Below are 27,485 nucleotides of genomic sequence, written 5' to 3'. Positions count from 1 at the left end.
TTTTCTCAACGAAGGTACTGAGCACATTTAATACAAATGAAATGAGATTAAAGACAGGTGCACTGCTACCCATCCCCCAAATCGAAGTGATTAGGAAGGTGAGATGTGTGTCAGTGAAGGCAGGGCGCCAGGAGCGCAAGTGATCTCCTGTCACCAAGAGATCTGGACGGAACTGACATCTCCTCACGTTCATTTCACTTACAGGACAGGAGACAGAAGCCCTGGGAATCAACCGTGCTGGCACGTGCAGCAGCGGTGCGGGGCTCCGCCCCCGGGCAGGGTGTGGACCTGGGGGCGACGCAGGGCGACGGGCTGCCTTCCCCGGGAACGACACATTACTCAAAGTAATGTAAGAGCTCTGTGTCACCCACAAAGCCAGAGTAACAAGCACGAACAACAGAGGTCCCCACCGCGCAGAGGCAGACCGCGGCACCGCCCTGTGGGGAGCAGGACAGCAGGGCGGGGAAAGCACGCCCGCTCGGTTGCACTCATCTGCCAGGACGAAAGCGCACCCCGTCCAGGACTTTCGGGCGGGCGGCTGGGCGGCTGGGGGCTCCCTCAACTCTCGAAAGCAAACACTTAAATGCTACTGTCTTGCGGCTCCTTTCCTTTCCACAAGGGCGTTACCTGTGATGCTTCATTCGGTCCCGATGTTCAGATCAGCGTGTCTGCTCATCCCGGTAGGAACCCAGCCACAATTATTTGTTTGTCCTCCCAGCACACGTGGCGTTGAAGAGCGGCTGTGAAACGCGGTGGACGACGCACGGCTGACGCCCTTCTGCGCAGCCGCCAGCGTCCCAGCGAATCAGGAGACAGGAGGGGAGGTGCCCGCTCCAGCCCCGTGCGCACCCACAGCTCCTTTATTTTAAACCCTAAATCGATAGTTTGAACAGATGCAGATTCCACGTGACAGGAGAGCGAGTCAGGAAGATTTGAGCTTTTACATTCTTTAGATGTCGACTTTTGCCGACCCGGTTATTAAAAAGTTATGTGTAACTTTAAGATGAAAGGCATTAGCAGCCTCTTAGAAGAGGATAATCCCAATCTTCTGGAGATTTAATGAGATGTAAGTCACTGGAGCTTCTGACTGGGTCTGCTGTTAATTGAATCAAAGTCAATGACAATCTGGCTGCACTTTGGTGTGAATTTCCTAAAGGTAAGAAACAAAACATATAAAGATATTATCTAGTGAGTAGTTAGAGCCATTTGTTTACTTTGGCTTAACCTACATTTTCTGCGGGGAGGAAAAAAATTTCCCGGTATTCGCTTGATATTTTGTCTCTATAGGAGCCAATTACTGTGCACCATACCGAGAGAAACACGGACCGGGAAAGACTAAGACAAAAAAAGATGCATGGGGCGGCTTGGTTTCTGTGTTCGTCAGCTAGCTGAGTTCATGAATTATCGGGAAGTCAGAGGATTTCTAACAAGTTAGCTGCATGACATGACATCCAATGACTAGTTTCCCCACCAGATTTATCTTATTGTCTAGGAAATTTCTGCAGCCAACTTGGAATTGCTCTAAAGCAAAAAAAGAGTAAATTTTCTTTTGCTCTCAATACAAAACAACCAGCTCTAGTGGAGTCATTTTTAAAATCATGTTCTATAAATGCAGAAGTAAAATAAACCCATGACATTTTTTACTCATTAATATACCTTCTCAAGCAGGTGAAAAGAACATACATGAGGACTAAACATTCTTTAAAAAAAATCAGTATACAGTAAATATCTAATTAGTATTATGTAAATAATTTGTGTCTCAGAAGGCACAATAGTGCAAGAGATTCATTACATATAACCTGTATCCCTAATGAGTAATCCAAAAGGTTAGGTATGTTACCAATTACAAGGACCCCAACTGCTGACACAAATACTATAAAGGAACTTCTTCAAAAGTTTTCAGTCTAAAAGAAGTTTCTACCAGAAACCAACGGTGGTTGAACTGACTTGCAAGTAACACATACCTCCCAATCTGTGCCTACCAAAGGTAAGCATATAAATCTCAGTGACTTAAAATCTCAATTTAAACTATGACTGTAAAAAGAATTCCCAGTGTTCCAACCTGGCAGGTTATTTTCACCTTAAATATTTTATGCCAGAGTTGTTACATCTGCAAAATTTAGAAAGATTTAATGTTAATAGTATAAAACTTGTGAATTTTAAAATTTCTCATTACCAGAATAATTAGTTCAAGCCCTGGAAAGCTACTAAAAGCAAAGTGTAACCATTACACAGATTGTCTTCAGTTACTTCTGTCACTGCCCGTAAAAATCTACCCTTAGAATAATCTTTAGAGCCTCAGCCCACCATATTTAAAAAGATGCTTCCTATATCCAGACAAGACTCTAATCCAAAAAAGATACATGCACCCCTATATTCATAGCAGCACTATTCACAATAGCCAAGACATGGAAACAACCTGAATGTCCATCGAGAGATGAATGGATAAGAAAGATGTGTGTGTGTGTGTACACACACACACACACACACACACACACACACACACTGGAATACTACTCAACCATAAAAAAGAATGAAATAACGCCATTTGCAGCAACATGGATGCAACAAGAGATTATCACACTAAGTGAAGTCAGAAAGAGAGAGACAAATACCATATGATATCACTTATATGTGGAACCTAGCATATGATACAAATGAACCTGTCTAGGAAACGGAAACAGATTCGTGGACATAGAGAACAGACTTGTGGTTGCCGAGGGGGAGGGGGTGGGGGAGGGACGGAGTGTGAGGTTGAGGTCAGCAGATGTGAGCTTTTATATACAGGATGCATAAACAACAAGGTCCTACTGTAGAGCACAGGGAACTATATTCAGTACCCTGTGATAAACCATAATGGAAAAGAACGTATACATATATATAACTGAATCACTTTGCCGTACGGCAGAAATTAGCACAACATTGTAAATCAACTATACTTCAATTAAGAAATAAATTTTTTAAATAAATAAAATAAATAAAAAGATGCTTCCAAGTGTGGAGGTCAGGCATCCCAAGTAGAAACTAAACATCAGACAAGGTCAAGTGTGTTTTCTCCATCAGGCCTTCCAGTACCTTCTTCTCCACGTGCCTCCCACTCACCTGAAGGAAACCCCGGCCATTTTAAACATGAGCCTCGCGGCTGTTGTCTCTTTGCTGTCGTGGTATTTATCAGACATGAAAATAACTTCTTTTATCCCTTAAAAGGCAACAATGAAAGAAACCTCATTATGTGCGCATAGAGATACAACAACAGGCACGCGGACAGAAGCCCTGGTGGAGTCTGATTAATCACCTTTCCTGAGGGTGCGAGCACACAATGTCCAGTGACTGAAATATGTATCTGCTGCTCTCAAATACAGCAGCACATGGATTCTATTTAATCTGCCCTCCAGTCTTTATGGATTTTTTTAATAAATGCAAAGTGAAAACATGTCAAATAGTCAAGCCTTGATCCGATTAACAAATTTTCTTTACTGCAGGCAATCAAATATTCTTTATTCACAAGGCAACGACTCCTAACTCAAGAGGCTAACGGGGGTGGTGGAGAACACTGGCAAAATCAGAGATGAGGACCACCGCGCTGCCAGGAGTGGCTCTGCAGACCAATTCAAGCCAGCTCAACAGAGGGCAGATCTGTTTCCTACCCCCGTCTCACCAGGCAGTTCTAACTTGAGGGCCAAGAATCTGGAGGGCACTTGACCATCACCCTGCTCCTCCACGAGGCTCAGAAGGGACCACAGGAGGCTGCTCTTCCCATGCACCTGCCGCCGCCGCCGTGCTAAGGATGGCGAGGAAAACTCGCAAAGGGTCGTGCACCCCCAGGGAGGGAGCCCATGAGACTCCTCAGCTGAGATCCTTGACCCTGATTCCACCAGGCCGCTTCTGCTCAGAGACCAGGGCTCGGGATGAACAGCCCCGTGAAAGCACACATCTGGCTAACGTGCTAAGTCTGTAAATCTCAAGCCGAGAGCTTCATGGAGATCGAGTGTAGCTGAATGTTAGATGTGACAGTTTGAAAAAGGTGAAATATTCAGAACACAGTGGTGCAGATTTATGGTAACCGTAAATGTAAGAGAAACTGCAAGTTGTACCATTTGTCTTATGACATTTATATGCAAAGAGATGTGGAGGTCCTCATATATCTACCATATACTAGATAGAAATTAAAATTTCATATAGAGACTCCCAGGTGACCTTGTTTCTGACAGAAGTTCATTTATCTCCCTCCCCCCTAATCTATGCAAAATATGTCAGAGAATAGTAAACTGACAGTAATTACATGCAATGCCGGTGTTGTTTTTTGGCAGCTTGCAGTTTAGGAAGTTGCAAACTAAATTAAAAACACGCTAAGAAGCACAGAGGATGCAATTAGTCTTAGAATACCTGGCACCATTCAAAGACAAAACACAGGAAATATCTTGCAAAGCTGAGAGTGCAGTTAATTTAGATCTAAACAACAGCGATTTACGATCAAACACACCTGCAGTGAGCAGGCAGCAGTGCAAATGTGACAAATGGGAACGGCCGGGGCCCTACCTGCCTGGATGATGAGCTTAGCACATTCATTACACGGGAACAAGGCCACATACATGGTACAGCCTTTCACGTCTGCTGAGTTTTTGTTCATAATGGCATTCAGCTCGGCGTGGCACACTGTGGGTTTGAAGGAGAAAGAAAGGAAAACTTAGATTGCAAAAGCTCATGAAGAACTCGCTGAGTGCTGAGGCATTCCGTTGGCCCCTATGAAATAACACAGATAATAGACTCTATTTTTTTTTTTGCGGTACGCGGGCCTCTCACTGTTGTGGCCTCTCCCGTTGCGGAGCACAGGCTCCGGACGCGCAGGCTCAGCGGCCATGGCTCACGGGCCCAGCCGCTCCGCGGCACGTGGGATCTTCCCGGACCGGGGCACGAACCCGTATCCCCTGCATCGGCAGGGGGACTCCCAACCACTGCGCCACCAGGGAAGCCCTAGAGTCAATTTTTTAAAAACTAATTAGAGACGGAAAGTACTGAGAAATGCGGGCCATGTGGTCTGTTAGCACCTACAGCAGCCAGGAGGGGCCAAGGTCAACTGTCCTCACCCACCCCAAGCAGAGCAATAGCTCACCGCTCCACAAGACCCACAAGGTGGGGACGGAACCACCAGCACAAAACGGCTCACTTGTGGGCTGATAACGCACACGCAGGGATATTCGCCAGGGCCACTAAGAGGGCAAAGAGCAATTTTAAGAGCAAGAGAATCAGGAAGTGAAGCTGAGCATTTCTGTCCCCAGGGATCTGCTGCACCTCATGGTCCTCAGCCCACACACACCAAAGAAAAATGCCACCGGATAACCAGTAGTTTGTCTTCCCTACAAAAAACATCCGTCCACTTAAGGACCGTGGAAAGTCAAGTTCTTGCCAGACTGGTCAGTGATCCCCAAATGGGGATCCAAGGTCATCCCCAGCCTTGCCTGGATTCAAGGTTGGGGAGGCTCCCTCCTCTCCTGTCCCGCACCTGCTGACGCCCACCCATCTTCCCAGGCTGCTAGGCTAGGTGTTCCCACCACCTAGCTCCACAGGGAGCTCCTTTGAGGGCGCTCGTAGTATTCACTTCTCAGATCTACTCCAGAATCCCCCACCTGCTTTGTGAGGCTGCTGTATTGACGTCTAATATCATTACTTACGTTTCTGGGTGCGTTCTCTAAAACTCTTCTCCTTGTGGTGGTGACTCGCAGACTTGTCTGCCTGGTGGAACCCCCCAAGGAGGAAACCGCCATGTCTGTCCCCCACCTGGAGACTCTGATGGTCTGGGGTGTGGCCTAGGCTTTGGAATTTTTCAGAGATTCTCCCTCATGGCTCTAAGCTGCAGACACGTTTAGAAAACACTGCCATGTAGAACCCTCTCATATCTGCAGGGGACCTAACACACTCTAGGCACACGAGTGCTAGATAAATGTTTACTGAATGAATTACCATCTGGCCCTGGTCCAAATCATACAAAACTTCTAATTATAAACATGGGGGCCTTCGAAGGTCTCCCCCTCTCTCTCCAACTTATCAACCTCCTACCCGGAGCACCTTCTTCCAGGAGCACTGAGGTTGTAAAACAAAGAATCTTGCCCACCATCCAGTTCTACAAAATCAAGTCATCAGCCACAGCAGCCACTGACCTACCGTGCGCCCTGAAAGGAATTCAGGACAAAGAACAGGAGGACGCACTCTGTGCTTTGGGAAAACAGGCACAACAGGCCCTTAGTTAGATAGGAAAACTTAGGTATCAATTCCAAGAAAATATTTTTATGAACCCAGATTCTTGCATCTTCCCATACTTAGGAAAGCACTAAATCCATTAACTGAGATATCTCTTCCCTGTGACTAGTTATACTCTATGCTGATCGCACAAACCCCTCAGCCGAAATCATATATATGTGGACCCCCCTTGCTACCTCTTCAGAGCTGTTTCTCAGAGGTCTCTGAGAGGCTGTCTCCTGGCTCTGGTCCTCAGTAAGACCCTGAATAAAACTCAACTCCCGGCTCTTACGTTCTGCGTTTTTCTTTTACTCGACAAGGCCTAAAAAGAAGAGTGGCCTAAACTCATGGCTCTTGTATACTTTAGCTCGGATGTACTCACTCAGTCAATGAACTTTTACTGGGGGCCTACTCTGGCTCAGATAGGACAGACCCTGGTCCACCGTCCTCCCCAGAACTCCCGTCTTCAGGGGACGTTGTAAGTGTCCCTGTGAGTCCTGCAGCAGCTCTGCTATCCTGCAGGCAGAAAGCTGAGCTGGGGCCTTCTCAGGAGACGCTGGCGAGTGCTCACCTTAGCCTATGAACACCACGATTTAGTTGTGTGTAGAAATGAACAGTCTCTGGCATTGTTAAGAAAATCTAAAGGGAAAAAAATAGCCGTGCTTAATCAGATCACAGCCCATCAGAGAACAATCCTTGCTGGCTGCAGAGGGACCCGAGCCTGGCTCCTTGAGACCTGGTCCTGTAAACCCCGAGGGGTGGGGGGACCCTCAGGGCTGTCAGGGCACTGGCCTCGGAGGGGCCCCCTGGCCCCATTTCCTTCCCCAGTGACCGAGATGTTCCCAAGCTGGGATCAACACTGCTCAGTGTTGAAAACAATTCGAGGTACTTGTTTCTTTTATTTCCCCCTTGAGGACAGAGCCCAGCCTTCTAGGTTCTTTGTAACTCCCTCAGAGCCTAGTGCTGTGCCATGAACATATGGGTGTTAAATGGTTACTGAATGAATAAAGGAGGAAATTCAGATTCCAATTCTTGATGGCAACGCTGGGAAATACAGAAAGTCCTTAAATTCAAATATCAAAAATATGCTTTCCCACCTAATAACTATGTTTTGATGGTGCTGGTATTAATATTCAGAACTACGGTTTCTGAATCTGTTAGGAAACTCTATATCGGCCTCTTATGAATCCTAAAAATTGTCACATTGACTACAACTATCTTCCTCTAATTCATCCGAGGCAGTTTGGGGCAAAACATAACATTATGTCTGGATTCATTAACGAAAATGAAACAGATTCTCTCGTGCAGCATCCGACACCCCTGTGTAAAGGGTGGTTTATAGAAATAATACGCTGGACTATAAACAGACTTCCTTTCTCTTAACCACAAAGTCACAAGACGGAAAATACAAAGCTTCTTGTTAGAGAAACAAGAGGTCTACCGGGCATTTAGAGCAGCTGAGGGCCAGGCGCACGTTAGGCTCTGTAGAGGAACAGGTCACAGTCCACAATCCCACACGTTCAAGGCCAGACAATGACAAGAGCGAAACTCAGGCATCCCATCCACACCTCGCCGCTCTCGTTCACCACTGCACACCCCGAACTCAGGCGTGGCGAACACCCGCCCCAGCCACCTGGCACCTGCTTCCCGAGCCTGCACCTGAGGGTCGAGGGGAGGAACCCCCGGCCCAGGAAGCCCCTGACACTCAGCCGGGCCCCTCCCACCTCGTGGCCCCCTGCGCTGTGGGTCCAGATCCTCAAGTCTGAAAGGTTGCGTGTTTGTGGCCTGGCTGGCCTCTCGGCACCACGGCCTCCAGTCTCTGCGGCCCTGACCCTCGCTTCCCCTCCAAGACCGCCCTGTGTTTCTCTCTGGGGCTGATCCGCCCAGGCGGCACCAGGCAGACAGGCCTCGGGCCCCAGACTGTTCTCTGGGCAGACCAACGTGACTGATGACTGTCCATTCGGCTTGTTTAACGTGGGCCAGTCAGGGTGGAGGCCGGGGATTCATTCACCTGGCCTGGCATCTCCACTGGTAACTTAACAGGTAACCGCCCGGAGGAGGCCGTGCCAGGCCACAAGGAGCACCCAACAGCAGGGCTTGCCTACGACGGGCTTGCTCCAGGGCCCTGGCTGGCCTGACCACAAGGCCGAGCGTCCTTCCCTGTATTCGCGTCCTCTCAGGCAAGTCTGGAAAAACAGCTTTGCGACGAGAGTCAGCCCGGGGTTCAAGGCCCGGTCTTGCCACTTAAAAGTTGTGCTCTTTGGTTTGCAGGAGTAACAGTGGCTCCAACTAACTAAATAAAAGCAGTTTTTACAATCCCAAGGGAATCCGGTTTTTAGCTTTTTCCCCATGTGTCCAGTTTCCTTCCTTCATCCTCTAGAACAGCTGACCTTCTCCAAGACAGGCTGTCGCAACAAAACATGAGGCTTCTCTCCTGGTGTTGCCAAGGGCCAGGCCCCGCTCTCGGCAGCCCCTCACCAGGCATCTCCTAGGATGCGGGCTCCCGCTGCCCCATTTTTCTTCTCCTTTACACACATACACTTAGTCCCCATTCTGAAGAGGCTGCCTTTTCAGCACTTTGGGTCTCTTTTCTTCTTCCTTTCGAGATGACACTGTCTTATCTACAACTGCTACTCTGTTTTTAAAATAATCACCTCTTGGCATTATGACGCATATAGAACCTTTAGTTTTCTGTAAAACAAGGCTTTCTCAACTGTAGGTCGTGAGATCAGTTTAGTGAGTTATGAACAGCATTTTTTCCTCCTTTTTAAGGAAACAGGTGGAAAGAGAAGGGGCGAGATCAGAATGCATCCCACGTGGCAAGGTTAAGGAGGTTCCTGAAAACTGTTTCAGGTGTAAAGTATGTTTGCTGTGTCGCCATGTAAAAAGCTTGAGAAATACCAGTCTGTGGAAACCTGTTGGGCTCTGTGATGTGCTACTCTACACGCATACAACCAACCACTAAAAAAACAGAAACAGGGCTTCCTTGGTGGCGCAGTGGTTGAGAGTCCGCCTGCCGAGGCAGGGGTCATGGGTTCGTGCCCCGGTCCAGGAAAATCCCACATGCTGCGGAGCGGCTGGGTCTGTGAACCATGGCCGCTGAGCCTGCGTGTCCAGGGCCTGTGCTCCGCAACTGGAGAGGCCACAACAGTGAGAGGCCCGCGTACCGCCAAAAAAAAAAAAAAAAAAAAAAAAAAAAAAAAAAACAGAAACAAAAAACTAAGCCCTAATTTATAGCCTCTGCCGATCTCTGTGGTGGAAATACTCCCGCAGGGCTAATTCCAAGCCCCCAGCGTGTGGTGCGTAGCTGGGGAGAGACGTGATGTGTCGGGGATCTGCTCTGTGAGCCGACAGGAGGCCGTCCCCACACCCCGCCGGGCGGCCTCGTAGTTACCTAAACCCAGTCCTTTTCTGGCTGCAATCTCTGGCTTCCCTGCTCTGCTGGCCCTTGATGCGTGACCACCCCACATCACCTGCTCTAACCCTCTCAGCATCACCAGACCACTTCTCTGTGGGTCCCTGTCCTGCTCTCACATTTCTGGGCATTTCCCAAGGTTCAACCCTGCTCTTTTGTTTTCCTCCCATAGTCCTGGACTTTAAGGATTCATCCATCCGTAGATTCTCAGAGAACAGATCTACTTGTAAAACCCTGAAATCTACATTTCTAACCCCAATTTTCCCCACCTTCTCTGCAGGCCTCTTCTTTGGGTGGGCTGAGTCTTCTCTGCAACTTTTCTCACTATGATAGAAACACTCCGTAGATATCTGATGGCACTAAATTAAAGAATACATTTATCTTCTTTGAGTTGCTGGCGTCTTTATGATGTGGCTTCGGAAGAGCTGCAGCAAAAACTACAAACAGGCCTGAGAACAAAAACCAACCATGGAGGATGGCTCTGCTACTGACCTCGAGATAAGCCCAGTTTCTACATTCATAGCAGGAATCAGGACCAAGTATTCCAAAGATACACAGTGTCTAGAAAGTATTCAAAAGACAGCTAAATTGTTACATACACACAGGAAGACAAATTTTCCATTAACCTAGAATTACTCGTCTATGGCTGAGCAATAAGCAAAAGAAATCTCCAAATACTACATGTCTATCTGTTAAGCACAAAGAGTGACACAAGAACTTTCAACAATTCTCCACGTTGTTTAAAAGGAAAGAATCAAATGCTGAAAATATCACATTAATGCGTATGAAGTTCTTGACTGATAGAAGGAGAACCTCTGTTTCAGGTAACTATAAGACAATTCACATGCTTTGGTCTTTTTTTTTTTTCTTTTATATTACTAACTGTCAGAATTCAGAACTGCATTAACCTTGGCCCACTGAGAAGAGACTGCATAATTAGAAAACTGTATTTTTCAAATTCCCTCTTACCAGGGCTTGATTAATCCTTACTGTCTCAGGTAGGCGTTTCTCTAGAAGTTTGACAAATTAACAGGATATATTCCATCCTTGGTTAGATTTAAGAGATTCAACATTTTATAGATTTAACTTTCATCTCGTTTCATGTAAGACTAATACAACATCTATTTCAGACAGTAGCATTGTTAAGGTTACTTAAATAGGTTTAAAAAAAAAAAAGAAAAGAAACCTCAGAATAAGGCTATACAATTGCTAACTGCTGCACAAATAATTTAATAGTGTGATTCTACCCCAAACTGATCGTCATGTGGCTACCAGGACATGATGGGAGATACTGGGGCCTGATAAAACTTGGGGTCAGGAAAACTATGTTTCTATTCCAGGTAGAGAAAGCCTCCAGCTTGTTTATAATTCCTCATTTTTAGTAGCACAGGATTTTTACTTGAAGAAAATGACTTCCTGGGGCCTGAGGGTTATTCCACCAAGGCTGACCTGGAAAGTGGGGCAGCCTGGTGACGCAGCTGGGTTAGGGGCAGGAGAAAGGTCCAGACACGGAGCACCTGTGGAACTCAGCCTGCCCTGCCCTGCCCTGCCTTCTGCCAGCGCTCTCCAGGCTGGTCTGTACAAGCGTCCTCGGCGTCCCTGGGGAGCGCCCCCGTGCCCTTGACTGATGGCTGTGATGGTTCTCGGGGCCGGGCGGCCACCCGCGTTCTGAGCACGGACACTTCAGCTTGCTGCCAAGAGGGAGGGTCCAGACTCGAGAGCCAAGAAGGGTGCGCTCAGGGCCATGAACAGGTGGGACGCTCCAGCCTGCAATTAATAACTGACACAAAACGGGGTACCCGAGTTCAAGGTTGACCCGTGCATTTAAAAAAATAACGCAACGTTAATTTTTACAAGATACTCCACTTCTGTTCTGATGACAGAGCTCTTGGTCATTACTTCTTGAAATCAGGGTCCAAGTGTTTTGACTTCTGGCGTCATACAGGGATCAGAGTGGCTGAACCGGACCCGTCTCTCTCGGAGCACGGGTTCCCCCCTGCTCTGGGTGCCCCTCAGGTGCCCGATGGAGGCTGCCACTGAGGGGTGGGACGTGCACCCACTCCTCTAACAGATCCTTTTAGGGAAGCACTTCCCTGCTTCAGGAGTTGGGACGGAATTTCAACTACTTATTTCTTAATTATTGAAAGATGTCCTGACAGGGCCTCATCTATCACCACCAGCCTGCAAAGGACCCATCCTTCAAGTCAAGAGCTAAACAAGAGAGTAGCCTCCAGATTTAACCTTCCCCAACCTCCCACCCCCAGCACCCCACAAAGGTCACAAAGTGTTCACTGTCACGCTACCCCCAATCCAAAGCAAACACTGCCAGAATCTGGCCCCAAACAACGTCACCCCTCTGCTTCACCTGCGCTCCATGAAGTTTCCATATTGGTAGGGCAGTGACTGGACTCGCTATCGAGTTTTCCAAGGATCTGAGGCTATGGTGGGTAGGGGAGAGGGAGAACCGGCTCAGGAAGGGACAACTACATTACTTCTCCGAGACAAGCCCAGCGGCATGGGCCTGGTGGACCCCCCCCACCCCCGCCGCGCTTCTCAGCCTCTGCCCCAGAGCCCCCGCCATGGTCTTCCTCTCTGACAGCTGCTAATGCTCCAAAGCCTACTTCCCTCCCACGGCTTCTCACATAGACCTCTGCCCGTCCCCGTCCCCCCTTATTCCTGCCGGAAGAGCATCCCTTGGCACCGGGCTGCAGCAGGGAGGGAAAGTGGTTTCCAACTGTAGACGCCTCCCAGAAGCGTGTCGTTCTAAGTCTTGGTTGCAGGCAGAGCGCCTACAGGCCTGGGCGCTGGCACTGCAGGAGCTGGCGGGTCCCCCCTGCAGAGCCCATGCCCCGCCAGGCAGGAGACGCCCAAGCACGGACAAACCAGAGCCAGGGCTGCAGGCACCACAGATGAAAGGCCACGGAAGGCGGGAAGTATGGCAAAAACCCAGGAAACGAGGGCTTAAATGCACCGTTTGTAGACAGAGGGGACCTGAACCGCAGGCAATATTGTTCCTGCAGAAAAATGTATCTGGATTACAGATGGCTTTCAGAACCAAGGGGGCTAAAACCTGGCATCTGCCTACACCGGGGCACCAGGGTTCAAGCCCAGCCTCACTCAACGACGAACAGGAACATGAGTACCTTCCCTTCCTAACTCGCAAGGTTACAATACCGAGCACGGGAGGAAAACGCTTTGTGAACTACAGAGAATTCTGCCGGTGAAGCCACTGTTACCAAGTCAGAACTGCACGTGTTTTCTGAGAACAGCGGCGTCCAATCCAGCTGGGTCTTGCTATGATGAAGACCTGTAGGAGCCAGGAGCAGGGTCCTCCTAAGCAGAGGCGACAGGTGACGGCACTTGGGCCTCACCTGGCCACACCCCAAACAGTGGGAACCCCTCTGCTAAGAACTGGACGCGACTGCCCCGCCATCCCCACCCCCTGCACGGTTAGTGGCTTTTCTGTTCAGAAGATAAAGCAATTGCGCGCCCCTAGCTCCTGGCATTGAGGGGCGCATATTTCCAGTGGAGAGGCGTCTATTATTACAGTCTAAGGTTGTACGTGAAGATAAAAACAAGGAGTAGTGATAATGCAGAGGATCCCAGCCCTGCCCCTGGAAAACGTCTGGAGTCTGTTCTGTTACCACCCTGTGCCCAGAGAGGAGGTCTCTGCTGGAAGAAAATGACAGCACAGGGGAATTCCGGCCACATCTGGGATCTGAAGAGGATGAGCTCCCTCAAAAGGCAGTCGGCGTGGACACATATACGCTACGAAATGTGAGACAGAGAGCCAGTGGGAAGCAGCGCACAGCACAGGGAGCTCAGCTCGGTGCTCTGTGACCACCTGGAGGGGTGGGATAGGGAGGGTGGGAGGGAGACGCAAGAGGGAGGAGATATGGGGACATATGTACATGTATAGCTGATTCACTTTGTTATACAGCAGAAACTAACACACCATTGTAAAGCAATTACACTCCAATAAAAACTAAACTAAAATAAAAATAATGTAAAAAAAAAAAAAAAAAGGCAGTCAAATCCTCCAGGCTCTGTATGAAGCCTCAGGCTCAGCCACCCGTGGCCCAGGCCGCTCCCGGAACAAGGCTTTGGGCTGGTCCAGAGACGTGCCAGAGCCCCGCCTCCTCCTGCATCACCCCAGCCATCTCCTCAGACTCTGCCCCTGCTCCCAACTGCTAGTTCTGTGAATGACCGTTTGCATCCGGTGAAGCCTCAGCCTCCTGGCCTATGAACCTGAAAGAAAAAGACCTACTTCACTCTGTATGACAGCCTCTAGGTCCATCCACCTCACTACAAATAGTTCAATTTCGTTTCTTCTTATGGCTGAGTAATATACCATTGTATATATGTGCCGCATCTTCTTTATCCATCCGTCTATGGACACTTAGGTTGCTTCCATGTCCTGGCTATTGTACATAGTGATGCAGTGAACATTGTGGTACATGAATCTTTTTGAATGTTGGTTTTCTCAGGGTATATGCCCAGTAGTGGGATTGCTGGGGCATATGGTAGTTCTATACTCCAATAAAGATGTTAAAAAATTAAATTAAAATTAAAAAAAATAAAAATTGTGATCTTTCGCACACACACACACAAAGACCTGCCTCTGAGACCCGCCACCAAGACTAAAATCTGTGATGAGCACCGCACAGAAGATGGACTTGGTAAATGTCGGTGCCCCCTGACCTCTCCTCCCGGGCTGCTTGGCTGAGCAGACAGGAGGACAGGCGTTTTTCCTCCCTCCCTCCCCTGCCCTGGTCCCCATCCCCTGCCCCCTTCTCCTCACCGCCTCTTGCTAAGGCTGCTGGCAGCAACTCAGGGCACCCAGGGGATCCACTTAGCCCCAGTGGTAGTGCTTAGGGCTAAAGAGACTTCTGGCTGTGGTGTTTCCATTATTGACAATAAAGCCCCCAGAACTCTAATTACTTTGCTTCCCTGTGTGCTAAGGACGCACAATCAGGTCAGAAGGAGGAGGGAGTGGAGACAGTGCACCTCATCGAGGGGTGAGCTGAGCCCACCTCCCTTCCCACTGTCCACGAGCGATACATACATTGTTTGACGTCTAATATGTACTGAGGAAGCACAGACAGAAGCAGAACAGTCACCACTGCTGGACAGCGTCGTGACGGAAAGAGCCACTGTCAAGCTTCAAAGCTTCCCTCTCGGGGTAACAGCTTTTCAAGGTGAACCGGGACTGACCAATGGGCACTGGAACAGCAGTCAGGACCTGTGTTCTAATTGATCCCAGCTCTGCAAGGCACACCTCGGGTGACACGCTGATCCTCATCTGGCATGGAGAAGACGGGGCTTACCGGATCTAACTCAGGACTCCCAGCAGAGACCACACTTGCGACCCTGCCCTACATTTCCCAGGCGGCCCCGGCTCCCTGCCCCACTCAGCCACCTCTCGTCCCCCTCCCTCCCCTTTCAGCTCCTGACCGCCCTCATCCTCCATGAAATGCTGCAGTGGGTCACGTCTCCGCCTGTGACTCCACGAACGGAAGGTCGCAGGTCGGCTGTCACCCGCCCGTCTGCCCTCGCCTGGTGTCCTCCCCTCACTGCTGATCCGTGAGCTTGGGGGCCGTCCCTCTCACATCCTCATCCATCTCCCTCTCCTGGACCATCCTCAGCTGCAAGCAAATGCGTGCTGTAACGACAGACAAACACACCCGGACCCTCCCCTCGGACAGACAGCGGACACCTCTGCCTTGGCCCCTCCGTTCTGGCCGCCGTCTGCCGTTCTGCTCTCTTTCCAGACATCTCAAAACCGGATCTGCATCCGCCCTGCCCATTTCCTCACCTTCCGCTCTTCCTTCAGCGGCTCCAGTTTGCCTTCCAGCCCGCCCGCCCCACGGAGCTGCCCTCTGCACTGCCAGCAGGACTTCCGCGGTGCTAAACCCCACAGGCGTCTTCCCACCTTCCCGACCTCTCGGCAGCCTGTGGCGTGGCCGGCCGCTCCCTCCTTCTGGAAGCGCTGCCCTGTGTGCTTCCCGATGCCACGGCCCTTCTCCGCGGGCCCTTCCGCTCCCCCAGCCGCTGCATGTGGTTCTCAGGGATCCGGCCAGGGCCCGGCCTCTGCACCGGCTCCCTGCATCTCCTCGCCTACACCCGTGATGCCACCCAGTGCTGACACGCCACACTGACCCGGCTGTGCGCTCGCACCCCCTCCCTGGGAGCTCTTACACACACCTCCAACCTCAGAGGCCCAGATCTCCCCGCTCCTCCCCTCCCCCAAACCTAGGCGCTCGACCAGAACCGTTTGCAAGGAGCGGCTCTCCCTCCCCAGCCCCGCGTCACCAGCCCCCATGACGCTGCCTCCGGAGCACCCCCTCCCCCCTCCTCCCCACTGCCCTCTCGCGCGGCCTCCTGCAACTACCCCTGACCAATCCACTTCCCACACCCCCCAAACTCCTGACCCCGCGGGCCCCCAGCCTTGCCCGCAGCTTCACCCGCTAAGCTTGGGCCAGACGGTCCCCTCGGTGCACGGGGATCTAGAGCCTTCGTCCTCCAGCGCGTTCACCCAAGCATCTCTCTCTGTGAACGCTCTTCTCATCCCCAAACACCCACTACGCCATCTCTACCTGACAGGGGCCCATCAAACCCTTCAGATCTCTGTGTAACAGTCACTTCCTCAGAAAGAAACGTTCAATAACATCTGTTTATCCCGTTCATGTCTACCTGCCCCACCGGCAGTCTGCAAGCTCCTTGAACACAGAGAACATGTACATTATTTACTGCTGTAGAGCGCCTGGCACAGAATACATAAAATGGATGCCCTGTAAGTATCTGCTGCGTAAATGAACTACAAGTGAACATACTCGGGAAAATGTCATGTATTATAAAATATAGTTACAATTTTTAAAAAGGAAGCAAGACGCCTCAAGGACTCACTAACAGACCACTCAAACTGATGTGAGAAGATGACTCATTTGTATTTATTTCAATTTCTAACTCAAGTTAGAAGTTATAACTCAGTCGCAGAAGGAAAAAGGACAGGAGGAATTCTGCTTCCCTTTTCCACCTAAACTCAAAATTAATGGCATTTTGAACAAAGTCTTTTAATTGTAGAATTTAAAAATTCATGCTCACTTATCATATTCAATATTTTAAATTTACTATGGCATCTATCACTTGAAAGCACAGAGATGAAATTTACACCTCCACGCACTGGCTACGACCTGCGCGTCAGACGGCATGAGCAGAGAGAAGACGGGCACATTCCAACCACCTTGCTTTCACCAATATTCTCCATTTATCAAGGGATTTCCTGAAGCCAGGCCAGTATCCATGTTTCAATAAGCATCACCACATGGACTGATTCACAAAAGGATTTCTCAAGTCCTTTCTTTCTATTTGGTCTTAGAATAACCTCCTGTCTCCAAAGAGTGCTAAGTGTCTCTCCTCTCTTCATATATATTTTCTTGTTTTTACGCACGGGGTCTTTTTCTTCATTGCTGTCCTCCAACCTTTTTTCATCCATGTTTGTGGGGTAACCTACACTCTGTGTACCATCTCCATCGATTTATATTCGTCTCATAACTGGAGCAGATTTGAATCACTAGAAGGAGGGGGGGGGAACAAAGCCTGTTCCTCTCTATTAATTTGTCCACACGCACAGACGCATAGTCCCTCTGTGTCGCTGCCATCAACAGCTGTTTACTGCAGCTTTCACCCCAGGATGCTTCCCGAACACCCTTAAAACCCCTTAAGCACAGAAGCAGTGCCCTAATCAAATAAAATCAAAGCTATATTGTTTAATTTTTCCTGAGAACTCTAGAACTGGAGGAGTCCCCAGTGATCATTTATTTCAAAAAGATATTGAGAAGTGAATGTCAAGTCACGTATCTGACAACCCCACAATCCCTGGGTTCATGGACATACACCACCCCTGGAGCCCCGGCTCTGGACAGTCAGTCTAGGATTCTCTCACTTGAACCTGATAATTGTCATTTTAAGCACTGTGGAGCTTTTCTTAGACAACATGCATATTAAAGGTTTGTATAGTACCACGCAAATATGAAACAAAAGTCCTAAGAAGTAAAAGTAAAAAACAATATAAATAGTTGTAAAAATCTCTGGGAACCAGATTTTATTGCCTATTTCTGGGAGCAAACTATATACATATATATATTCTACTTTAATACCAGTATTAACATAGCTTTTGAAAGATAGACTCTTGATGAAAAAAACTCAAAACAAAACCTTAATAATTCAGGCCAATTTCAGAAAAGATCAATCAAACCCCGCATAACTGACAGAAGAGACCAACAGAATAAAGACTCCAAGGTTCAAGGAGTGTCAGGTGCTCCCTGGAACCACGATGATGGCAACCCTGAGTTTCTAAGCAAAGGCTTATCAACACAGAGAATTAAAGAAGTTAAATTTATCATTCAGATAATTAATGAGCTCACATACTTAATACAACCAAAAATAGGTTGAGTGTGGCCCTGAAATTTTGTTGACACTACTAATCTCTCAACAAACCTTTTAAAAAAAATTAAAAATTAAAAAAAATAAAAAAACCTTTTATTTAGAGAGATTGTACAAAGACAAACTTCAGCCCTCTTCCTGGTCATCAATTTGGAAATCACTAACCTTGAATGATTTTTAAGTTTTACTATAAACGTCCATGAAGTAAACTGACTTTTTATAGACAAAGACCATTATGTGTATTTTCATGGGTAGGTCTGATCCTATAGATAAGCATTTGAGCTTTTCCTACATCTGCTCTTCAAGACAGGTAGTTACAATACATTGTTACTATACATCCCTTGTAGACATTCATGGTGAAACAGTAATCTCTAGCTCTTAGAAAATAATTAGCCCTGAATTTATAGATTAAAATGTATAGAGAAAAATCAAATAAATGAACAAAATTATGATTTATTCTTTTCTGAAGGCTGTTTATAAACACTTACACCTGAAAGTGAAATACACTTATGTTAAGCTGGTTAAATTTCAGGGGGAGCCTCATTCATAAGCCGTTGTGTTTCCCTGTTTGTCTAAAACACCACACGGTGGGGCTTCCCTGGTGGCGCAGTGGTTGAGAGTTAGCCTGCCGATGCAGGGGACACGGGTTCGTGCCCCGGTCTCGGAGGATGCCACGTGCCGCGGAGCGGCTGGGCCCGTGGGCCATGGCTGCTGGGTCTGCGAGTCCGGAGCCTGTGCTCCGCAACGGAAGAGGCCACAACAGTGAGAGGCCCGCATACCGCAAAAAAAAATTAAAAATAAATAAAAATAAAAGTAAAACACCACACGGTGAAATACGAGTTTGCCCCTCTTTTCATAAAAACAATATACTTTATTTTTTTACTGTAAACTTGCTCCAAGGTTTTCCATTGATTACACCAGTTATTTTGTACAAAAGTCCCTAATTAGGCCCACTGTCAGGCCACAGGTACTGGATGGCGAGGCAGGGGAGGGATGTTGGGTCGCCACCAGTGAAATTAGAATTCTGCAGGAAAAGAAACAGCAAGTCATCAAATCCATGGATCTGCCTAACAAAACCAGAGGGCATTCAATTCCAACGGCTGAGGGAACAAATTTGATCTTAATTACTAAGAAGCTCTTACAAGTTGAGAGGAAGTTGCAGCTTAAGAAGGATCAGCCTCCTAACTTCTTGATAAATTAGTTTCTCAAGACTAACCTTTTGGATGCCAAAGAAATATATCACATGCATGGCAGTCAGGAAAATGTCAGTGTTCAAAGGGGTAAGGTAAATGGCTAAGTAATCACTAAAATGACATCTATGCATGCTTAACAATATGCTAAATCTGAAAAATAAAGACTGCATTTAAATATAAAATTTAAAGAAGCACTGCCGCACGCTGGCAAAACTGTTTCAAGCTGCCACGCTGAACTCTTGCCTTAATTAATTTCCAGCATTTTCCTTCCCAGCATTATACTTTTTTTTTTTTGGGGGGGGGGGACCACGCTGCGCAGCATGTGGGATCTCTCAGTCCCCCGACCAGGGATCGAACCCGCGTCCCCTGCAGTGGAAGCGCAGATTCTTAACCAGTGAGAGTTTTCCTGCATAAATATGAACCGACTCTGGAAAAAGTCTCATGTCTCCATGTCTGCCCGATGCATCAGAGTGCAGGGCTACCCCCCATCTTGGGACATCGAGACTATGGTCCCTTCCACGAGTGCGATGCAACAGCCAAAGCAATCCTGGCTTCTTGATTGATTGGGATGGAAGAGGAGGCCAAGCAAAGAGGCTGCTTCCCCACAAATTCCTTCCCCAACGGGAACCAGCATGGCAGGAAAATGCATTCACGTTTGATGGGCGTGGGCGCTCTGTTAGAAACGTGAAGTTTAACAATGGCTCCCAAGGAAGCAAGAAGTCGGTTCTACGCCAGCACTGTGGTCTGTAAACCATGTCATCAAAATTGGTTATGAAAACCCGAGGAAAGAGTGATCTCTGAATTACCACAAGTATTTCGCCTCCATTTTATAAAATTGGTATTTTGATTAAATGTGCTTCACTCTGATGAATCCCACAAAGAGAAAGGAACGGAAAGTGTCAGCTGAGTACTTCATTCTGGGGATAGCAACCGCCCCTCATAAAAATTAAAGTCTTCCAAAATTCTTTTTCATGGTAAATTAGATATATCTGCTCCTTTCCAGTTTTTTTTTTCATTGTCATTCATGTGAAAAGGTGTCACTATAATAACGCTGACTTCTTCCTGACACTCACTGCTACTGACATCATACTATCTTTTGGATTTCTCAGGAAAAAGATGAGATAAAAGGCAGTTTCCTTGGCAGGGGGAATTTTCATTTTCCATATTAATACCACATTATAATCAAATCGTTTCAATGAAGTTTTGATCCTAAGCCTGGAAGAACAAAAACACCCTTTAAAAATGCCTCTCTAGAGACACAGCCCAGAAAAAACACCATCTTCCTGCTCTGTTCCGTGTATTCTGTGTTTACCTCCCCTTCCACAGAGTGTCAATCAAGACTAATGACTTCCAAACTTACACAATTAATAAGGAGAATTAAGCTATATATGTTAACCAGTAAACTTAAACTTACACAATTCCCAAGCTCTCCCAAGGGAGAAATGTGAAGGGAAGGCAGACACAAACGGCTTCCTGCTTCGTCCTAGGTGCAGGCCGCCACCTGAGCTCTCGACCTCTGGGGGGCCATTTCATCGAAACCTCTGTTTGCTCAAGTGCATAGCGAGAAGCAAATGGGTGGCCCACTGTGCTGCCATCTACCCCCTTCAGAAAAGCCGAATTCCCGTGCCCCCCCGCCCCCCGCCAAGGAAGCACAGAGCACTGGCCTCGGCATTAGAAGATGTCACCCTGCCTGTGTGGCATTGTATTAGTTACTTAACGTTTCTGGGCCTTCAGGTTCCCATCCATGAATGAAGCGGGTAGCTTAGACCCCGTGGGCACAAACCCCAAGGTACCACTGAGGTTCTGCCAGGGCTACAGGGACAGTCCACAGACTGGCAAACATACGTCTAGCACTTACATACACTTTTTGCCAAACATCAGGAAAGTTCAGATTAATGCCAAGTGTTACTGATATCAAATAGCTTTTTGTCATCATGGATCTTCTTACCCAAAACATACTAATAAAAGGTATGAGCTCACTTTTGTGTGGAATCTAAAAAACAAAAACAAGCTCACAGATACACAGACCAGATGGGTGGTTGCCAGAGGGGGGAGGGGGGTGGGAGAAATGGGCAGAGGGGTCAAAGGTACAAACTCCCAGTTATAAAATGAAGAAGTCCAACAACAACGCAGTCCTGCACGCCTGAAAGTCGCTAAGAGAGGAAGTAGGTCTCGCAAATCTTCATCATAAGAAAAAAACTTTGTAAACATATCAAACACTGATACATATGAATCATCGTGTCCTATACCTGTAACTAATGTAACTTTGTACGTCAATTATACCTCAGTTTTTTAAAAAAGATACTAGTAGTTTAACTAGCATTATATAGGGGTCTTGGAAGGTTTTTTTTGACATTAAAAGAGGGTCCCCATATACTCAGAAGAATTAGGAAGCCAGTGGTGTGGAATCTAGATAACCTCTAAAGCTCCTCTACAGGGATGGACCCAGAGTCATCCCTGAGACAGCCGCCCAGCCACCGTTAATGTCAGTGAGGAAAGAAAGGGTTACGCCCACCCAAGTCCAGACACGATCACTTATTTTTTTAAATTAATTTTCTTTAAGTCTTAAAACAGAAAAAAAGAATTTGCGTTTTAGTCAATTAGCACCAAACATTTCTATTACACCAAGGCTACCTAAACATTTACTTCTCTGTGACCCAAAATCCCTTCAAAAGAGGGGACCGAGTGGATAGTTTACAGCCAGTCATAGTTATTCAGACTTAAAGCCCATCTTTACATGTATTATGATGGTAGTAATACTAAATGCCTTTTAAAAACCATTTAATACGTTCTCCGACTTTTACGGTACATCAAATTATAAGCTTACTCTCGTGAAAGAAAACTGTCTACATTCTAACACGGCTACATGTAAAATGAATAATTGATAAGTAAGGGGCAAAGAGCTTTGAAAACCTAGACGTATGACATGGATAGTAAACAATAATGCACACAGACAACCAGTGCCCTGAAACTCAGCAACCATTCAATAGAAAACAATCAGTGGAGCTGGACAAATGCCTGTGTGGGTTTGTTTGTTTTTTTAAATTCCTTCTGGAAAGGAGCTCTGAAAGGTACTCTCCAACTTGGACAAAAGGCAAGTGTCTCAGAACAAACACAATTAGCTACTGAAGAGGTTCTGGACGTGGGAAGTCGGGGGATGGTAAACGTGCTGCAAAGCCTTGGGCTTCTAGGTCACTGCCAGAAATGTGCCTGGGGTTCATGGTGATTGAAGGAGGCACAGGTCCCACGGGAGAGCCGCCCGGTAACCAGTGAGGACCCCTCAACGCTGTGCAGACCACCGGCATCGTTTTGCAACCAGCCTCAGCGTCACAGACTGACACCTCCCAGGAATTCCTCTGCAGGGAAGCTCAGCACCAGGACCCACAGCCCACTATCCTGACTCAGTGAATATGGGCTGGGGTCCTTACACACTTCACTGTGGACCTTGAATTCATCAACCCTTTCATCTTTATATGGGACCTTGAACTGTCCTGTGAAAAATCACCTTTGCGTGAGCCTACAAGTAACGAATCATTTCCCTTCTGTCTCATCATTGAAAGCATACGCAGAATCAAAAGCAGGATGACCACAAGTTTCTGAAATACGCTGGCACATCTTTGCCGCGCTCCACTCAGCTGTAAAGCTGAGGCTGAGAGGGCAGTTGTACCCTCTTTTCCCCGGGATCCAACTCTTCCTCCTCTGACAAGGGGGCGAGTTAAATGGACTAACCCGACGATGAAATCCCCTTAATCACTGAACTGTTTTATTCCCTGAGAACCTGAGTGCTTTGTAGCTCTCCCCAGTCTCATCCCTCAATTCCTCCTCCACCTCCAGGCACGTTTTTTTCTTTTTCTTTCAAAAACGAAGCAGTTGCCCTGAAGCAGCTTAGAAAGAAATTTATGGGGCTTATTTAACATGATTAAGGTCCAGGAACATTAGTAAAAATATATAAATTAGGCTACATGTAGACTTGGAGCTCTTCGTGAGAAAACTCCAGAGGAAAACCTAGCAGGGAAGAGCCAATGGAACAGAAAGGGCCCACAGGACACTCGACCCTTATTTCCTGAAGGCACAGCTTTCCCATTCAGATGGCCCGCATCTACGTTACTTCCAACAGAGGCAGTCTGTTCATTTCCAGACATAAATTCAGGTCCAAACGTTAAGAAAATTCTGCAACCAGCATATGCAGCCCGATGCACCTCTTTACAGCATTAGTTGCATATTCTCCAGGGAGTTAAAGGAAAAGTGAGGCTTGGCTGGTCACTCCCAGATGATCTCTGATAATCTCTGAAGTGAGTCCCCCTGGGGCTCAGATAGCCAACAGATTATAACAAGCATCCTCCCCTAATTTAAAGATGAAAACCAGAGTTGGCCAGGCCAAAGGTCTTGCGTTCCACGCATCTGGCTCGCGGTCTGGCCAGCGCCCACTCTGGGCTTGCGGCGCCCAGGGGAACAGGAGCAGGCGACTGCATCATCCCTCTCCTGGTGTCCAGCTCACAGCTTGTGTCCTGCTTCCCAGAGATGAGCTTGAGCCAGATTTACTCAGTAGATGGAAATGCACGCTGCTTCTCATCAGAGCAAAGCCCTGGCCAGTACTTGGTTAGCTGGCCCTGCTCCCAAGTAGCCAAGAAACAAATGGCAGGGCCACCGTGCCCATTTCACAGCCACCTCCCCCGGGGGCTGTGGCACTCTGCAGAGAAGCCCGCCACCAGTGAAACACGCGAGGCCCATGACAGAGCCCTGGCCCCAGGGCCAGGCTGTGTGACCTAACTACCATGCCTCCACTTCTTGGCTCTCTTTGGCACTTAAGGGAAATTGGGGTACTTCAATAGGATTTTTTTTCTTTCCAGCTGTCGGTAACAACTGAAAAGGAAGATGATGCTTTCTGACCATCTACCGTTATTTAAGCACTCACCAAGGCTATGACACAAGCAGAATGGAACACACAACATGCCCTACCGTAAGGGTATTTGGTATCCAGTATACTCTCCGCTGTCCTCCTCCAAGGCAAGAGGTCATCACTGCATCCATTTGGCATTCCATTGTACCCAATGCCCACAATCTTGTTTTCTGCATTCACGATGCAGGCTCCGACCTACAGGAAAACATGCCCAAAGGTTTGGTGACTTCGGGTGGCTGGTCTGCCACTGGAGAGGCAGTAAGTGAGACCAGAGGCCTACAGAGCTCCAAGATGGGCAGCTTCTGGAGGGGCCAAGAGCTCTGTCTCCTTGGGGTACGAGAGGCAGTGAACAATGGCATGTGACAATTTACTCTCTCACAGGAAGAGGTGAGCAGGCAGGAACGCAGCACGGAAGACAGCAGATTTACTCTGCTTTTTGTAAGTTGGCAGGTGTCCACTGAGCCTCTTCCTCTTGTAATTTGCTCACCTGTAGGTACCTCCGTGTCTGTGAGTGTCCAAACATTCTCTTTAAAACTCACTTACCGGGCTTCCCTGGTGGCGCACTGGTTGAGAGTCCGCCTGCCGATGCAGGGGACACGGGTTCTTGCCCCGGTCCGGGAAGATCCCACATGCCGCGGAGCGGCTGGGCCCGTGAGCCATGGCCGCTGAGCCTGCGCGTCCGGAGCCTGTGCTCCGCAGCGGGAGAGGCCACAGCGGTGAGAGGCCTGCGTACCGAAAAAAAAAAAAAAAAACGCACTTACCTGGGAATTTGGATCTTTGCTCCTCTGTGCCGATAAGAAGGCCACTGCCATGAAATACTCAGGCCATTCCAAATAGTCATCACGTTTTTTACAGGGAAATTCACTCATGCTGGGTCTAGAAGAAAAACACAACAAAATAGCAGTGGACAAACACATTTTGTTCAAACTGCTTTCCAGTTCAACCCAAGCACATTTCAACTTTGGATCTCCAAACTCAAGACAATTTCAATTTACATTTATCAATCAGAAATCACAGCACATGAACCCCAGACGGTCTCTGGTCTTCAGAAAAAAAAAAAAATTAAGAAATTAAGTTACTATTTCAGAAGTTTGGATTCAGCTTGTATGGCTGCGCATTCCCAGACATTACATCTATTTACTGCTTTCTCATAGGATTTTTTTGCCAGTAACTACACATGCCTGCCCTACAGATCACTGTCATCCTTTACCTCTCTCCCTTATCAAATGGAGCCAGCAAAAGAGGGAAAGGGAAAAGAGAACACTTATTGATCATCTAATATATTTCAGACACTGTTGAAGGTTGTACACATCATCTCACTGAAGCCTCGTTCTGAGCTAAAGGTAACTAACACCCCTCTTAGAGAGAGGCTCAGAGAATATAGGTAACTCTCCCTAAACCACACCGGATTATTCTCCATGCCAGCTGGATTCCATTTGGAGCTGTCCCAACTGTGGTATTCATGTGTGCCTTCCCTTTCGCTTAGTTTCCCCAGGTGGGACAGACGTTATCCCCTCTGAGTACTGAACCAAAAGAGGAGAAACGATGAAGACTGCCAAGTGCCGTGAGTAAGGCAAGATTTCGGTAACACTGCGCTCTACTCACGGGCAGGCACAAGCGTCTCTCCAACAGGGAGGGAGCCCTGAAGGGACCTAAAGCTTCCAGTAAGGGGGGGGGGGATCCTTTCAAGGGAGATGAACCAAGGGCAAGGAAGGAGGGCAACGCAGGAAGCCGGTGGCTCTCAGGGAGAAGTCTGACTTTAATGTCAAGGGCTGAAGGAAGGGGAGGCTTTCCCAACAGCTGGGCTTCGGGACCCAGCTGTGAAGCTGACGCGACGGTGCAGCACGTCGGTGCCTGCTGGGAACCTGGTTACCCACTAGGTACGCTTTCCCGATCCTAAGGGTCCTGTAAACCCTCTTAACGCAAAGCGACCCTGGACGGAACTGGTTTACCACGCGGTTTAAGGGGCAGCATCCAAAACCGCGGCTGGGGCCCCGGAGGGGTGCTGGCTAGGCAGGAGGCCAGGCGAGGAAGGAGAGCGGAGGGAAGGGAACTTACTACCGGCCGAGGGTTAGCGCTCGCTGGTGCCCTGCAGCCCCGCTGCAGAACGGACCCAGGGAGACACGTCTGGTCACCGGCCCGGCCGCAAGCCACGCTCCACCCGCCCCTCGAGGCCGACCCCGGGACGCACCCACGCCGCCCCGCCGCCCACGTGGCAGCTCCTCTCGGACGCCCCGGAGGCCGCCGCGCACCCCGCGAGGTTGACCAAGCGCCGCCGGCCCCGCGCCGCTTCCCCGGCAGCACGTTGGGCCGGGAGGGGGCGTCCCCGCGGCCGCCCGCTGCCCCGGCCGCCCCTCCGCTCCCGGCCCGCGACCTGCAGGTCAGCGCCCGTCCCCGCCGCCGTCCCGCCGTCCCGCCGTCCCGCCCGGAAAGGAAGTCGGCGGAGGAGGCGGGGCCGCCGTGTGGCCGGAAGGTGGCAGGGCTCCACGCCCAGGTCGCCGGCGCTTCCTCGTCCCGGCCGGCCGGCTGCGTTCCGGGCCGGCGCGCGAGCGGCCGCGCCCGGGCCGCCCGCCCCCTGTGCCGTAGCGGCGCTTGGGCTCCGCCCTTGGCTTCCATCTGGCGCCCGCGAACGCGCGCCGAGGCCGCTGGGCCGGCACCTGCACGGTCGCCCCGCCGCGCCGGGTCCTCGGACGGCACGGCTCGTAGCCGCGCCCAGGCCTCCGACTTCTTCGAAACAGCTGCAGTTTCAGATCTCGGAATCTGAGGGTCGTTTCAGCGGTTGCTGGCGAGGGTTTGGGGGTTTTCCTCCCCACTTTGTTCGGGGCAGGACTAAGGGGAAGCGGTTTGAGCCCCTGGAGCGGGCCTGCGGCGTCGCCGGAGCAGCTTCACTGTTCCTCGCGGGAGGGGTTTGTTTGCAAGCAGCGAACCGGGTCCGGCGGGGAGGCGCTGCCCTCGAGGCACAAATGCCTCGAAGCTGCATTTGCATAAGCGCTGGGCTTGGCGGGCTTCGCTTCCTACGCCAGGCGTGGGGCAGAGCCTGAGACGCGTGCTGAACGGAAGCCTGCTCCCCCTTCCCAGCCCCACCACCGTGCACGCCCCTTCCTGGTGCATCCCGTAACGCATGCCGGCTATACAATTGTGCATATTTTGTTAATATGTTAGAAAGATCCGAAAAACTGGGTGCAGGTCAATAGGGAAGACCTGGGGTGACATTTCTGAAGGCAGCTGCTCCAAGGAACCAAATCTGATTTTCTTGAACTTTCTTATTCTCTTCAGACGTCTAGCCCCTCAGCCG

The 27,485-nt window shown here is 49.0% G+C and overlaps 1 protein-coding gene across 5 annotated transcripts; it reads right to left on the bottom strand.

Annotated features, from left to right (window-relative positions):
* DCTD (dCMP deaminase) lies at positions 1–27,205 on the bottom strand. 5 transcript variants are annotated; one of them, XM_081220873.1, is made up of 6 exons: positions 26,848–27,205; positions 24,952–25,066; positions 24,250–24,385; positions 4,540–4,656; positions 3,103–3,199; positions 1–1,150 (listed from the first exon to the last, which is right to left on the bottom strand). In XM_081220873.1, the coding sequence occupies exons 2-6, from the start codon at positions 25,057–25,059 to the stop codon at positions 1,072–1,074; spliced, it is 537 nt and encodes a 178-aa protein (XP_081076999.1). In that variant the 5' UTR covers positions 25,060–25,066; positions 26,848–27,205; the 3' UTR covers positions 1–1,071. The 5 variants fall into 5 exon arrangements, with proteins under 5 accessions (XP_081076999.1, XP_081076996.1, XP_081077000.1 ...); XM_081220870.1 differs by lacking the exon at positions 26,848–27,205 and adding an exon at positions 26,565–26,724; XM_081220874.1 differs by lacking the exon at positions 26,848–27,205 and adding an exon at positions 26,382–26,539.
* Positions 27,206–27,485: the final 280 nt, after the last annotated feature.

The sequence above is a fragment of the Mesoplodon bidens genome (assembly GCF_964165515.1).
Source record: "Mesoplodon bidens genome assembly, chromosome: 20".
Taxonomy (NCBI): domain Eukaryota; kingdom Metazoa; phylum Chordata; class Mammalia; order Artiodactyla; family Ziphiidae; genus Mesoplodon; species Mesoplodon bidens.
This window is presented reverse-complemented; position numbering and strand designations above follow the sequence as displayed.

Excerpts from the sequence above, each read along its gene's own strand:
- DCTD (XM_081220873.1), bottom strand. The coding sequence starts at position 25,059 with ATGAGTGAATTTCCCTGTAAAAAACGTGATGACTATTTGGAATGGCCT. Across the intron at positions 3,200-4,539 it reads TAAGCTCATCATCCAGGCAG|GGATAAAAGAAGTTATTTTC; the intron begins GTAGGGCCCCGG and ends TTGCCTTTTAAG. Across the intron at positions 1,151-3,102 it reads ATGGCCGGGGTTTCCTTCAG|GAAATTCACACCAAAGTGCA; the intron begins GTGAGTGGGAGG and ends TCTTACCTTTAG.